The sequence below is a fragment of the Silurus meridionalis genome, chromosome 6 (genome assembly GCF_014805685.1).
Source record: "Silurus meridionalis isolate SWU-2019-XX chromosome 6, ASM1480568v1, whole genome shotgun sequence".
Classification (NCBI taxonomy): Eukaryota; Metazoa; Chordata; class Actinopteri; order Siluriformes; family Siluridae; genus Silurus; species Silurus meridionalis.
In genome coordinates, this window is record NC_060889.1 from 11,348,334 (window position 1) to 11,364,813 (window position 16,480).

The window sequence follows — 16,480 nt, forward strand, 5'->3', positions numbered from 1 at the left end:
ATGATCTTAATATTTTGTATATTAATATTTAATACTCTATTTTCATTTTCTGTTTCTGACTATGTTTTTTTTTATTAATTGTAAACTATATATGTATATTTATTTTAATTATTTGAATCATTATGATGATCAAAATGATTTGCCATCACACTCACACACTCACACATATACAGACAGGGTGCTGTTCTTATCCTTTTAAATGAGATTAAGCACAGAACCAGTGGCCATCTGGAGTTAAAACATAGAAACACATTTGAGTTTGGGTTAATGTGACAGAAGCACATATTGGAGGGTAATATATATATTTTTTATTTTTTCGAATTTAATAGTGATGTAATTTTGCCAACTGCACACAACATTTTAAACATATTTTCAGCTAAGAGAAAAGATATTTATGACCAGACAGTAGACATGGGTAATATGTATATGATTAAAGTGAATATAATTTCCACTTTCTTGGGGACTCTTTCCTCATTTTAGCATAGTAAAACTCTTGTATTTAACACCCCCAAACACACATACACACATCGTTCTGCAGTGTGTCGTTCTCCCATGTAACTGGGATTAGCAGTGAGCAAAGATTAAGCAAATTAATGGTGAAGCCATTGCCCAAAATAACTATCAGTCTCCACCAGCTAACTGTGCTCCACCGAGCAGCATGAGAGAGCAGTTAAACACCTTTCAGCTCAATATGGAAACCTTTGTAAGTGTGGAAATCCTTATTCTGTGTTTTATTCATTTAAAATAATACTATATATATGTCTATTGGCTTTTCTTGTTAACAGAGATCAAATAGTACATTTTCTGTTCATGTTTGTATCTAGTGCTCTAATGGTTTTAGTATGCAAATAAATAAAATATAGATAAATAATAGCTGATGAAAGAATAGCTGATGATGAAATGATTTGTATTCTCTGAATAGACATATTTTAAACATTTCTATTCAGAGATGAAATATAAATAAAAGAGATAAAAGAGAGATAAAGAATATTAATAAAAAATGTATAATTGAAATTATTATACTGAAAGACAGCTATACAATATAAATATAGTACATTGTAACATTTGTATATAACTTAATGTTTGTTTTTATGTAATATCTGGGTTGGTTACTTAAATGTTTATTCTGTCAGTACTTAAGAAACTAAACAGAAAGGGATTCATCTAATATTTTGATGCTGTGTTTTTTAGATTTTTCTAATTTAAAGGCAAAGTACATAAGAGTTTATGTCAAGCTAGAACATGTTTGTTTTCCTGTGATGCATCAAATGCATACTGACTGATATTTGTTTGGTTGTTCTGAAGACTATTTTTGGCAACTGGTTGTAGGTAGTATACTCACTACACACACAAACACTGTAGTCAGCTGAATTTGTACAATGAGAAGAGCTTAAGCCTGTGGCCATGACAGAGGGAATGACATGACCACAGAAGGTTTTTTAAGGTTAAAAGAAAAAACTATTATATGAACTATAGGACAAATATAATTTATACGTATAAAACGGCAGCAACAAGTTACTTAAATAGTAAATCAGATTAAATTGTTTGATTGTGCACATTCTTATATTTGCCTCCTGGATGCCGATTACATTTAATGAGATAAAAAGATATTCAGTACACTGACGCAGTCTGAATTGAGTCATAGAAATTAGTGATGGCGCTGCAATACCTTTTCATTTTTGATACTGATACTAATACCTTAAGGATCAATCAAGTCTCATTACATTTAGACATTTCCAGGTCCAAAAAACCTTTTCAAACATTTTAAAGAACTATATCTTTTTCATTTGTTTTACCGTTTCTTTTGTTTGTTTTTTTATTTCTTACTGAGCCAACCTTATTTTTTTTTAATGCTGGTAACAACCCATTTTAGACCCTGGGCATAAAACTGATTCAAGCTGTAATAAATCAGTTGAATGAATGACTTCATTATTGTCAGACAGACCTGGCTATTTTAAACAAGTTAATAATTATAAAAGGAATTAAAAATTTAACTATTAAAACAAGAAAACAAATAATCATATAACAACAAGAGAGAATTAGTAGATTTTGTTTTTCCTCGTGATCAGAATCTGCCACAGTCTTAATGATGATTTTGACAATTCACTGTAAATTTGTCTCAATTTTTTTATTTTGTTTACAGCCACTGCATCACCATATACAGGACTGCTTATATTATATATATATATACTGTATATATATACATACAGTCCTCTGGCAATTCTGTACTATTTTTTCATGCTTATGTCATTCATTCCATAATGGAAAGTATTTTTCCATTTTGACAGCAATACTCTCGTATTTATCTTTGTACTCAAATCAAATACAGTTTATTTTGTATTTTTCTCTCTCCCTTTTACTCTCGCACTTTATAGACCTTTACAGTAAGATTATGAATGAAGCTTCGGCATTGCAGAAGGCTGCACTACAGGAACATCCCCCTGGCACAGGCCACACCGTGGTACCATCACGGCAGCCGTACATGAGTGTACCATTTGCCTCTAGACACGTGTGTTTCTATAAAAGCGGAGATACCCAATTTAGTGGTTTGCAGGTGATCATTAACAACCGCACATTCAAGACCTTTGAGGCTCTGTTAGACAGCTTGTCCAAGCGTGTTCCACTACCATTTGGAGTCCGCACTATTACAACACCAAGTGGCCACACATCAGTCAGTTCTCTCGATCAGCTTCACCACGGCCATTCATACATTTGCTCAGATAAACGCACTGTCAAGCCCATCGACTTGGAGCAAGCACGCCGAAAACCACCACCATGGTACCATGCCAGGCCTGTCAGCAACAGGAGGCAGAGAGAAAAGCAGAATTCTGGCCCACGTAATGCAAAGTGGAACGAGAATGCTGCCCTGCTGCACACCCCAAAGAGGCTGGTGGTTTTCCGCAATGGAGATCCTGAAGTTAAACACACACTCCTGTTGCAGAAGAAGACCACACAATCTTTCGAGGCACTACTTGATCGTATAGCTGAGGTCATGTGTTTCCCTGTACGCAGGTTGCACACACCAGATGGAAGGAGGGTGAGAACTCACTCAATGTTTCATCTATTTTCTCTCTTTTGTAATTTTGAGGCTCAATTATTTTTTTTTTTTTTTTTTTTTACATTTCACCTTATTTTGTCACCTGCAGTTCAGTTTAGCAAGTGTTCTGCAAAAACTGAGGAAACAGGGTGTTTTCTAATCTGTAAATGAATGCCAACTGTGCTGTGAAGGTTTGTATTGTTTCTGTGATTCACTACAAAATCAAAAGAAAAAGCTAAATAGTTTATGTCTAGTATATGAAGGTAATTTTTGTAATGAAATTGCTGTAAGGTAATAAAATAATTAACAAATTCGATAGAGAAAGAAATCTGTTAATTGCACAAAACAGCAATAACTGCTGATTAAAATTTTGTATCTAGTTTTTTGTAATGTATTTATTGATCATAAACAAAACAGCTGAAAATACATACAAATGGATATTATATTGTATATATAAATGATCAAAGTGAATCAAATTCTTAAGAAACATCTTAAACCTGGGTATCAGAAAAAATTACAGTATTTAATCATTATTTTATTTGAAAGAAACTAGCAAGTTGACAAACAACCATAAGGCTTCAGATACTTTGATCTATGTACGCATTCATGAATACAGTAAAAAACATATTAGATTGTTTTAAAATGGTAAAACAAGCTATGCTGACTAAAAAGGACAGGCTTGTGTCTGATGTTAAATGTTTCTTCTCTTTGCCAAATACAGTTAGTCAGAGGTATCTGCTATAACACTATTTTTTGGTACTTGAACACTAGCTTGTTAGCTTGTGCTAGAGACAATCCTGATTAAAACCACTGGCAAATAATGCAACTTACAAAAAGAAAAATCATATAGTGATTTACAGTATGAAAACCCTATTACCTTCACTACCATAACACCACCCCAACAGTACCCCTGTACTTGCAGTTGCCTGTTGCCTAAGACATATTTACCATAACTGGCATAATGTCATAATGTGTGTTTTTTTATTGTTTGAAGATTAGACATCTAATTACCTATGTAAAATGCATTTTTTCGTTCCTAATAGTTTGACTCAATGTGATAAAAATTATTAATAATTAGCTGTTATTTCTCTATAAAGAAACCTTTTCTGGAAGATTTTTCTATTTAACCATAGTGGTCCATGATGATGTTTTTCCACATGTTATTGACTTGTCTACAATATCTATGAGCCTAAATAACATGGGTAAAGATGACCTATCACCTTGCAGCATTAAGCTTCTTTGCCATTTTATCCTATTATGCTGCCCTGCAGCCTGAGACAAAGCCTGAGACAAGAGAGAATACTCTGTAGTCAAGATGTGTGACCACTAAATAATATTCCAAAATGTATTGCTCATTGAATCGAATTTAATCACTTTATTGAAATTGTGGCTAAAATGGGCCAGTGTTCATTAGTAGTATGACAGAAACAATGCTGGTTATAGAACAAATCCATTTGAATAACACATAAAATGAAAACACAATGAATGAGTTTTAATTAACTTTAAATATCTTTTTAATTACTGGCCGCACAATAAAAATTAATTAGTAGAATATTGACATTTGCTTTGTTTTTAATTTGAGTTTGTAGCATGTAACTGGCATATCACTTAGGTGCACAGTTCCAAAGTTTATTGTTAAAATATATTGTGTTGTATTACAGGTGGATGGACTGCCTGCCCTCATCATGTGCTCAGGTATATTGGTAGCTGCTGGCCGTGAGCCTTTCAGAAAAAGAAACTATGATGTTCAAAAGCCTTTTACTCCAACTTGGCTGCCAGCAAAAAGTGTGGGAAGGCTGCATCCTGTGACCAGTAAGTCGCTCACTCTTTAAAAAGAATATATTTGTAAAATGTTTGTACAGCAAGAACCATTCACTGCTTTGGTATGCACTTTTTTTAACTTTGTGTTTCAATCTATAAAAATACAAAAAAATCTAAATCACCCATGTTTTAAAACTGCCAGCTTTTATAATATTAACTAAGAAAAATCATATCAGCTAATTTTCTCACTTTAATGTGATATAGCAACAACAAAAATCAAAGTGAATAATAGATGGAAAAAAAAATCATTGCGGGAGGGTATTGATCAAGACAGAGGTAAAAAAGAATGGACAAAAGAATTGACTATTATCAACAAGTGGGAAAAAAGGGTATAACAGGGAAATTACTACAAACAGTACATTCAGCAATAAACTCAGTGAAAATGCAAAGAGACCTACAGCAACATCAAAGGAGATACAGGAATATATTGCAATTGGTGTGACAAAAAGTAGGATGTCTAGAAAGTAAAAAAAAAAGCCTATTTACATTTTGCCAAACAAACCAATGGCTAAATGTGTTTTGGTCAGAAGTGAAATAAAGAAACAATTTGAATTGTTACAGACCTGCCTACCCTATGCTTATTTGCAATCAATTCAATTATACACATGGTGAAGCAGGGTGGTGACAGCATCAATCGATTGGGCTGCTTGAATACATACTTAGGGTCTACTAAATAAAAGGATAATGGATAGCAATAAATATAATCATTTGAAAAATAATACAAAATTACTTGTGTCAAAACCACTAGGACTTTGTTACAAAGCTAATAATAAAGAACAATTACAGATTTCTAGCTTTATACGATCTGAAGTTAACAGAGTTTAGATCATATCAAGTTGGTTTAGGCTTCAGAAGATAATGAATATTGTGGAATGACCCAGTCAGAGCCAGGACAAAAATCTTTTTCAAAACAGGAGCATTCCAAATCACCAAATCAATATGTATTTAGTTGGTTGGCCAAAAAGGCTGACCATTGTATGAAGCAAAAGGTTATTGTTTGTCTTTGGTTCACAAAAAAAAATCGACGTGTTTTTTACTTCATTTATGTTGGTTGCTATATTAGGTTAAAGACAGCAAAAAAGATCTGACACATTTTATGTTGGTTTAGTTTTTTACATCACAAAAATTTGCCAGTAAAGGGTGTGTGTAAAATTACTTACCGTAATTTCCAGACTATTAAGCGCACCCATATATAAGCCTCACCCACTGAATTTGACAAAGATTTTATTTTAAACATAAATAAGCCGCACCTGTGTATAATCCGTCTATAATGTCTATATGTCTACACTGAAACTAATGAACTTTACACAGGCTTTAACGAAAGACAGTGTTTGTTACACGGGTAAAATATGTTGTGGCTCCTTTAAGAGCAGAGCGGCATTTTGGGAATAGCCTGCCGCCGCATATTTCTGCTATTACTGCATGTGTGCAAGACTGAGGAATATGTCCTTATTATTTTCTGATGCTCATTTCTAAGTTTCTTTGACTAACCCGTAACGCTGTTGTTAAGAAAAATAAAAAAGCACGAGTTTTGGAAACCTGTCTGTGCTTATATGATTTCTGTTGCAACTGGAGTTAGCGAGCTATCCCATGACCCAGACTCAACACGTTACAACGGCTTGTATCTTAACAATAACCTACCAAGAAAGTCATTGTTCACTGTCTTCATCCTTTTTTTTTTACAACTATTTCTCTCTGGAGTTTATCTTTTGGCATCGTTGTTCATTGATGAAAAAAAGTTTTTTCTCTCAATGCCATGCAGCTTAGAACACAGGTGAAGTGCGTTTTTTCGTTTCCATTCATAAATGTCATTGGTCTAATGTTATAGGGTTCAGTTTTTTGGCTTGAAGTTTGTGAAACAGGGAAAACCCAGGAAAAATTCATAAATAAGCCGCTTCGTTGTTTAAGCCGCGGGGTTCAAAACATAGGAAAAAAATAATGGCTTATAGTCCGAAAAATACGGTAATCCCCTGTGTTGAAAAAGACACAGTCTGTGTGAGCAGTGTGATATAAATCCAATATTATTTGCATTTAAATCAACCAAGCATTACAGCAAACAAAAGACACTACATATTCTAAAATATATAATATATAAATGTCATTTTACCAACTGCTGAAACCAAATTCCTTGTGTGTGTGTCAACACACTTTTGCCAATAAACCATATTATGATGCTAAATAGTTGACCGTCTGTGTTTCCGATTACGTGATAAGTGCTGAGGTGTTGATCTATATCTTGTAACATGCAGCATAACTCGCTCACATCTTTTTTTGTTCTAATCCCAGTCTCTTACCTTTTTCTCCCTGTTAATGCTTTCATGCCTGGATAACCAAACTGATATCCTGGTATCTTCCTGATGCATCTTCTTCTACAATGTCTGTGATTTATGTCTATTTTCAACTGCTTCTCCTTTTCCTTTCATAATCCAATGCATCATTATTTACTTCTAAAGAAAAAAATAAATCTATGACAAGTACCACCAAATCTCTGCCTTTCTCACCATCTTCAGAGCGCTTCATTGTGAATCAGTTACACAACAGTTTTGCAGAAAGTGCATATTACCCGACTGGTTCTGTGGAAATAGAGACTGGTCATCTGCAGGAGTCTGTTGCAGGGACAGATACGGTCACCTGCATGGACGGTGACAATAATGAATACATCTGCATGCCCAGTGATGATGACATTGAGAAAACATTTAGAGTCAACCAAGATGGCAGCATGACCATAGAGATGAAAGTGCGCTTGACTATTAAAGAGGAGGAAACTGTTCATTGGACGACGACCCTCAGTCGGCAAAGTGTCACAAGTCAAATGAAATCTGACTTGGATTTACATTCTGATCTGAGTGCAGCTTCAACTGACCAGATTGGCCCTGATGTTTCAGCAATCCAAAGATGTCCTGAAGAATATAACAATGTCTCTTCTAATAAATGTGTTCAAACATTGTATGAAGAGATGATGAAAGGTAGAGCAGAGGAAAGCATCAAAATAAAAGATCCCTTGCAGCCACTTTCTGAACAAAAACTATTCTTTGGTGAAACCGAGAGCCAAGATATTGTGCACAGATTGGACACCCCTAGGGTAGAGCAAGGCAATGAGCAGGAGCACTGGTTGGTAAGGCAGTTCAATGAACGCCCAGTGCCTAAACCTCGTAGCACATGCCTCTCACAAATGCAAGCTAATATGTATAAGTCTGCAGAGATTTTGCAAATACAGGATAGTGGGCAAGAGAGAGTGCTTCACATCTATGAGCAACAAACTTGCCAGAATAATTTTTTTGCCAATACAGAAATCTATGCTCATGAGATAAATACGTGTGATGCTGTATTATCTGCATCCAGTACAATGATTCCCTCTTCTAGTAAAGAATTAGAATCTGAGTCTAAACCTGCCACTGCTCATGACTCTCTCCAAAGCCTGGATAATTTCTTATCTTCAATGGAGCACCAACCATTATGTAAAAGAAAGAACAACCCTAAGATCAAAAACAAACCATCAAATATTCATACTCCTCTGACTAAAGATGGTAAAACCTTTGCTCCTAATGTGGTCTCAGCAGCAAATATGAGCAAAAAAAGAAAGAAAATAAGAGTTAGTGTGAAAAAGAGTCACAGTTCCCACATATTCAGTCTGGCAAATAAAAGAAAAGAAAGCAAAATTGACATAATGAAAGAGATTAAGAAAATTAAAAATGCTGTCTTTAACCAGGCTGAAGCTATAAAAGGCATGACTGTACAGTGCAGAGCCAAATCTGTCAAGAAATTAACAAAAGATAAAAGAACCAATCTACCTATTGGTCATAAAAGTGTTTCTTCCACATTACACAAGGCTTTTCAAATGCAAAGTCCTACTGTGGAAGAACAGTGCAGCAATGACGAATACCCTGCCGAAGAAAACATATACCAGGGGGAACTAAGTGGAAATACATCTCCAAATCAAAAATTCCTTAATGTATCAACCAATAAATGTACCCTAAAACGGCAATCATCAATGCAAGAAGAACAAGCCACACAAGATCTTAAAGAAACCTCATCTCTCCCTGCTCCACATTACTCTTCCTCAGTCTTAAACAAGTATGTGGAACACTGGTTACAGACCAGTGAAGCAGAAACAGCTCCTGACCAAAATCAGGCACCATCATCCAAGTCTGTACAGGAGTTAGAGATAACTTGTGCAACTCCTAGTGCTAGACTGGCCTCGAAGAAGAAATATGCCAAGTTTCCCAGAAATATGCCAAATTTGTCAAAAAAAGGGCTAGTCAATTCATCACAGAGAAGTAACATTTTGCCCAGAGGTTCTGACCAAGATAGTTCATTGCTATCCCAAATGAACACATTTTCAGACACAAAGTTGTCTGAAAGTAACACTTCAATGAGCATGCTTCTACCAATGAATCTTTCTTTAAAAAATAATCATGGACAAATAGCATCTATAGAAGATACTTCATCACCAAATAAAAGTTCAGTTCACAAAACTCTTTCACAAGAAAATGTCCAATTGTCAAGAAATATTTCTTTAAATAATACACAATTGACCAGTAGAGCTGTTTTAGATAATAGTGTATCCACATTATCTTCTAAACAAGAAATAATCCAACTTACACAATATGTGAAAAAAGATGAAAACAAAGAAGAGCCTTTGTATAGTGCATATGGATTTGCAAACAACCATGTAAAACTAACATCTCTTAGTAGAGATCCTTCCTCAGAAAAGACTTTAACTAGCCAACACTCCATAGAACAAATACCCAAAAATAACACTTTGTCTAAGGCATCATTATTCAGTACACAAGGTGTAGAGAAAACAGCCCTTTCAAAAAATGCAGCATTTCAATGTAAGCCGAAACATTTAGCGATGACCAAGGGATCAAAATGTACTATCCCACAGGGATTGGTAGGCTCATGTGAAAATGATGCACATACATTTTTAAGTCCGCTATCAAGTAAAGAAAAACAAGTTTTCCCAGCAGAAAAATCATACACAGTCAAAATGGCAGTAAGGCCTGACATGAGGCATGTTCTAGATGAGCTCTGCCATTCTATCCATTCACTTCGTGAAGCAACAAAGCACAAGCAGCGATCCTGTTTGGAGAAATCGAAAAGCATGCCAGACTTTTCCTCACACTTGGCCACTACTTTTGGTTCCTCATCAAGAGTGCTCCTAGCATTTCTTTCAGTCATGACTTTGAGGGATGGTCTGGAGAACCTGAATGTACTCCGCCTAACGACACCAGCCTGAGTTACTCAGAGGCTTTGCTTATGCTTCAGTCTCTTAAGGAGATGGCAGCTATTGAGGATGCAGAGCAGCTGGTAGCAAAATTAAATTCCCTGCAGAAATCGGCATCTAATCAGTTGCTGCAAAGCTGGAAAGGGTTCCAAAATATGAGCAGTACATCCATCCTTTCCAACGTCACCCCAGAGTGTACCAGGGAGGGGTCTTACAATATGCTAAACTCTGAAGAGGAGGCAATTCAAAGGCTCATGGAAGAACTAGGGGTTCCAGACAGAGTTAGAGAAGAGCTGGCTGCTCTTCACATTCAAGAAAAGGAGAGCATCAGCGGTAACCAAGTTGATGGATCAGGAGAGCTGTATGAGTCACTCCAAGAGGTGAATAGATATACAGAATCAGACTTAAGTGTAAAAACACTTAAATTCTCTGACTGTGTGCTTGAAGATATAAATGCATATGTTAAATTTGTCATTAAAAAAGCAGTTTATGAACATAGTAATTCTGGGGTCATTATGCAGCATTCATCGTGTGGCACTGAAAAAGAAGTGGTAACTCATGAACAGGAAAGAAATTCCTGTCCTACTGGAGAAAAACAACAGGCTGACTGCATACTAGACTCTAACATCTGTGAAAACATCTTGGAAGAAAAGCAACAAAGACCTGAGAAGAATGATATAAGACATAAAGAGAAACAGGAAACATATGCAAGGCAAGAAATAAATATGGAGGAGATCAAAGACAGGCCAGTGTGTGAACAGCGTGGAGTGAAACAAGGAAGAATTATTTCTAAGGATGAGAGTGTAGCAGAAGATTACATTATGGACACTGACGCTAAATATTCTCAGCCGCTAGATAGCAATAAAGAAATGAAGGAAGTGAAGGACCTGAGGAATACAAGTAAAATGCATTATAGTCAAATGTATCCTAAATTAGATAAGAGTAATGATGGCTTGGACTGCTCTGAAGAGGAGAAATCTAGTTTAGAAGAAGAAACCTCTGCTGAGGAGCATATTAAATTCTTTGAAAATCAGGTCAGTGATAAAGGCCCAGCAAGTGGTTTACAACAGAAATATTCCATGGTTGAGTCAGAAGCAAAACAGCAAAGTGATGAACTGTTGAGTCAAGCACACATGCAGTTACATAATAAAATGGACAGTGCAAAGAAGAACCCTGGACAACCTGAAATGCAAACTACTTTGCTTGCTGTTTGTCTAGAACGAGAGACAAGACATCAACCAGAGGAGATTTATTCTGAGGAGCAAGAGGCAGTTGTGGAGGCACCAGAATGTTATCGGCAAGAAAATATTGATAATCAAAAAGAATGTAGCATCAAAAAAGCTGTAGTACAGAGAGTAAAGGTTAAAAGAAGAATAGTTTAGTAGCAGAGCTCATCAGTAACCTGGAAACATGTACACAAAGGCCTAGCAGTCAACGTGAGAAGTCAGTGAACAGATTTGTGGGTCACACTGAGGTATCAGACACAGATAACTTAAATAATGTTTCTTTAAAAGGTAAGTTCATAGACACAGCCTCAAAAGCCCACTTATCGTCACTATCATTTAGCTATGATTCCCGAAGCAGCTCTTTAGCACAAGAGCCAGAAAGAAGCATTCAGGCTAACAGAGTGAAGTTCATCAGAGATATGTTTCTTGCTAAGAGCCAAAGTAGAACCCAGAATGGGCAGAGACAACTACATAGTCCAAATTCTGACCTGTCTGATTCCCAGCCAGAATCCACAGACAGTGGGGGAAACTGGTCACAAGAGACATCCAGTGGGGAGGACGATTCAAGTCGGTTAGCCATAGCTAAAGGCTTTGTCAGGAGAACCATTGAGAGGCTCTATGGAAGAGGTAATTCAAGTAGTGTATGTGCAGATAAAATGAGCTCCCCATCTAACCTCAAGGCCACACAAAGAAAAGGTCCTGGAAGAACCAATGTATCCAGTCTGGCCTCCTACCACGAAACATGCAATGAAGTAACTACTGATGTATCATACTTCAGTGCCACAAACACTTCTGATCTCATGAAATCATCAACTGCTTGTGTCACACTAAATGAACAGGTGCGATCTGGAGATGCTAATCTTATTGACAAAGGGCACTGGATACTTGCAGAGAACCAAATTTGTGAATCCGTTTCAGAACTTCAGAAAGCTTGTAGAGAAGAGAAAAACAGCAATATAATATATATGGAGCAAGAGCAACAATCTGGGCAGGATGATGCTTCTGGGACTCTCCCTAAAACAAAGCTCAAAAATAGTCCAAGGTCATCTGGATCAAAGTTTACTTATTTTAACCTTCCAAATGCAAGTGACTCTGAACTGGAACCCGAAGAGAAAATGGAAGTTAAAGCAGCACCTGAAACACAGAGACATAAAGCCATATCTGAAAGAAAGACTTTTCTACCTGCCTTCAGCCCACCAGTCTTACAGAAAGCAGATAATAAGGTGCACCCATTGACAGAAGCTACAACACCAGCTGTGGTTGCCCAGCCAATGAAAAGACAACATGCACAAACAGGTATCACAAAGCAGTCTGCAGAACCTGATGCCCTGGAGATGGTGTTTGTATTTTGTGGGCAACATTGCCCCATACTGTAAACTGTATATTTATCAATTCACATTGCTGAAGTCATAGTTATTGAATATATAACATAGTCCAGTAATCATGATGACCTGATCTGCCTTACATTCCATATTAGCATAATGACTTTTGAAATGCAACAGTTTCTTGAGGTGCTGAATATGATCTTGTGTAGCACCTAGATTTATAAAGCACATCTGTTGGTTACTGATTAGCACCTGAGGTGACAGAACATGAATAATTTAGTGCCTCATCTCTCATCATGACACCGAACTGTCAAGTGTTCTGAGCTTGTGTTAAAACCTTTTTTAATAAAAAATAAAAATACAATTGTAATTAGTTGAGTACGTAGGAAAATGTGTTTTATGTGTCTCCCTTATATAAATTTGCCCAATGACTTGTTGATGATGCAAAGGTGATGCAACCTGTGTATGTTCATTTACATTATGACTGCATTACCACCGTTTGTTTGGTGACTTTAACTGCCATCATGTGAATTATCCCAGTTTGACCACATACTTCAAGGCGTCACACATATTAGCTCTGGCTACCAACATGAGACCGAGATGTGGATGACAGAAAACAATTTACTGTATTAAATCTAACAATTTGATAATAGCTTAATATTTTATTAATTTGTGTACATTCATTTAAATACTGCAATGACTAGAGATTGTTAAGACACTGAATGAGGCTTGGTTAATGTGTTTTTAAATACTGTATTTTCTAATCAATAAAGTCAATATGTACATACACTCATCAGCTGTCACTCCTGTATAAAATTGTGTAGGTCCCCTTACAGTTCTGACCCACTAAGGCAGGGGTCCCAAAACCACTACACCACATTTAGAACGACCCTCTAAACAATGGTAGAGACATATTTTAAAGATTTAATTTAAATAGATGTTTTACTCATATCATATTTGTATTTAATAATAAAGGTTGGCTTTCAAACTAACATTTTGATTAGTTACTAATAGAGATCGAGGCAAAAATCCATACCGATAGTTTTTCCGGGTTCCGGACTGCTGTTATTATGAGAGCGGCCTCTAGAGGTGAATCACTGACGAGATGTGCTGTTTGTTTTTACATGCAAGACAGCTGCACAGAGCGCTATATTATATTTATTAATAAATATATATTCATATTTATTTCCTTTAGCACCATTTTCGTGATTTAAAACTGTTATTTTTTTGCTTTGTTTTTTTATTTGTAATAAAGTTCAGTACTATTGAACCTGGAGTGTTATGCTTGTTTTTTATTCAGTATCCATTTCAAAAACTATTGGTTAATTAATCTGTTATTGGCAAGTATGATCAAACCTTGCTCTCAGTATCGGCAAAATCTGGGTAAAATCGTTCGACATCTAATAATTAATAGAGCCTAATTATTCATTAGATACACTTACCAACCATATAAATATGCATAAGTAAGTAAATGTTTTGATTTCAATAGCAATTAATATGAAAAAATATCATTATGGCAGTATTAATGCTCTTTTTTTTATTATTATTGTTTAATTGATTTTTTATTGAAACATAAACAAAACAACAACAGAGCACATCAGTCAACACACACACAGCATGCATTCAAGCATATTTAGAACAATATAACCACAATGTATTGTTAATATGAGAAAGTGACCATGGGAAGGCATTAATGCTCTTTTAATAGGCTATATATCTCTTGAAAAGTATTGCTAAATTGTCTGTTATGGCGCATAACAAAATAATTAACTAACCTAGCATTAGGAGGCATAATAAGTACTATCAAAATCAAAATAAAATCTCCAGAATAATACTGATAGTCACTCCGGCCCAAGTAATTTTCTGTTGCAGTCTGACTCAGCCCTATTAACGAAGGAAAAGATTATGTGGCTCTCTCAGAAAAAATGTTTGGGGATCCCTGCACTAAGGCACCTCTGAAGGTGTTCTGTGGTACCAGGCACTAAGCCATTAGTGGATTTCTTTCTAGTATCTTTAATGGATCAGACATGTTTGTTTAACACATCTAACCAGTGTGCACACCAGAGAGATGCCTGCCATTATCAAAATATGTTACCTTGAACACTTAAACTATAGCATTACACTGCCTCCAAAAGGTTGCCTTTTTTCTGTGGTGCACTCTGGTGCAATCTCTTCCCCAGATAATGACTCATATTCACCGAGTTGTCTATATGATGTAAGAGAAAACGTGACCATTTGGACTGACTGAACATCTGCTGCTACACAATGTAAGTGCTGGACTGTAAGCACAGCACTGGGCAAGCTTTGCTGAACTTTTTTTAGCATTAGCTTGTATTGTAAACAGAGGTGGGAAGTAACGAAGTACAAATACTTTGTTACTGTACTTAAGTAGATTTTTTTGGTATCAGTACTTTACTCCACTATTTATTTTTCACTTTTTTTTTTTACTTTTTACTTTTACTCATTACATTTTTACACAAATATCTGTACATTTTACTTCTTACATTTTCAAAACAGACTCGTTACTTTAGTTTTAATCCATTGATTTGGTGAAATATTTTATTTTTATTTTTTTCACTGCGCGCCGATTTCAGCCGAACAACCGATTTCCTGTCATTGCACGTTCAATCCACTGGTGTATAAAGTACGGACCCTCATTCACCACAGAAGGCAATAAGAAGTTTGGGGTTAATGTGGATGAGACAGAGGGAGTCAGTGATGTAAACATGACTGAGAACAGACACATTCCTGATCATCATCATCTTTTCTCTGCTTGTGTTCTATATGTGGATCTTCAGCCTGGACACATTCATTAGGTAACAACATTTTTAATTCGTTTTGTATATATATATATATATATATATATATATATATATATATATATATATATATATATATATATATATATATATATATATATATATATATACAGTGGAACCCGGTTATGTCGATGTCCTAGGGGGTTGCCAAAAAGCATCGAGATAACCGATGATCGAGATAAACGAAATTCAATATGGTGGCAATATATTAACGTGCTTGAAATTTCTTTAGGTAAATGATGTGCGTTAATAAATGAGAATGTGCATACACGTGTTTTTGGAGGTTTTTTTACACAACAGTGTTGCCGTGATTTGTTTGATGAAGGCATGCTATGCAGTTTGTTAACTGTCCTACCAAGCGCCGCACCGCGCTCCTACCACGCTCCTACTTTCGCCTCCCGTTCATCGCATAACATTTAACAACAAAAGGCATATGTGCACTAACTAACAGCAGAGATTCACCAGTATACAATACAACACCTGTAGCATCTGTAAGGCTTGATTTTTTCGCCACTTTCGCGAGTTCTTCTGCGGCTGCACAGTGCCGATCGAGATAACCGACGTTAAATGGCAAAATGTTTTTATATATATAAATATATATTTATTTTAAACGCCACGAAATTTTTTCCTTTCTTTACTTGGATATAAAATAAATAAATTAACTAACTTTTGTTTTATTTCTGAGTCTCAAATCAAACACCAAAATCCGCCATGATTCTCACAATTTACCCTCTGGGTGGCGTTTTGTGGGTTTTTCCCTCGTAATGGCGACACAAACTTAAATTACTGTCTGTATTGATCGTACAGATAAAAACAATACATCATTCAAATCTGAAAAATGTCTTTAAGTTTATATATATATATATATATATATATATATATATATATATATATATATATATATATATATATATATATATATATATATATATATATATATATATATATATATATATATATATATATATATATATATATAAAAGCTTCCTGACTTGACTTGAAGAGGTGCATTTTCTCCGGTATCA

General features: G+C 35.5%; 1 protein-coding gene across 1 annotated transcript; it reads left to right on the plus strand.

The window, feature by feature from the left end:
- Positions 1 to 616: 616 nt before the first annotated feature.
- On the plus strand, positions 617 to 11,471 carry LOC124386840 (oxygen-regulated protein 1-like). Its single transcript, XM_046850824.1, is given in 5 exon segments — positions 617 to 703; positions 2,376 to 3,037; positions 4,699 to 4,849; positions 7,312 to 10,058; positions 10,061 to 11,471. Coding segments are annotated over 4 exon segments (4,950 nt in total). The 5' UTR covers positions 617 to 703; positions 2,376 to 2,392; the 3' UTR covers positions 11,468 to 11,471.
- Positions 11,472 to 16,480: the final 5,009 nt, after the last annotated feature.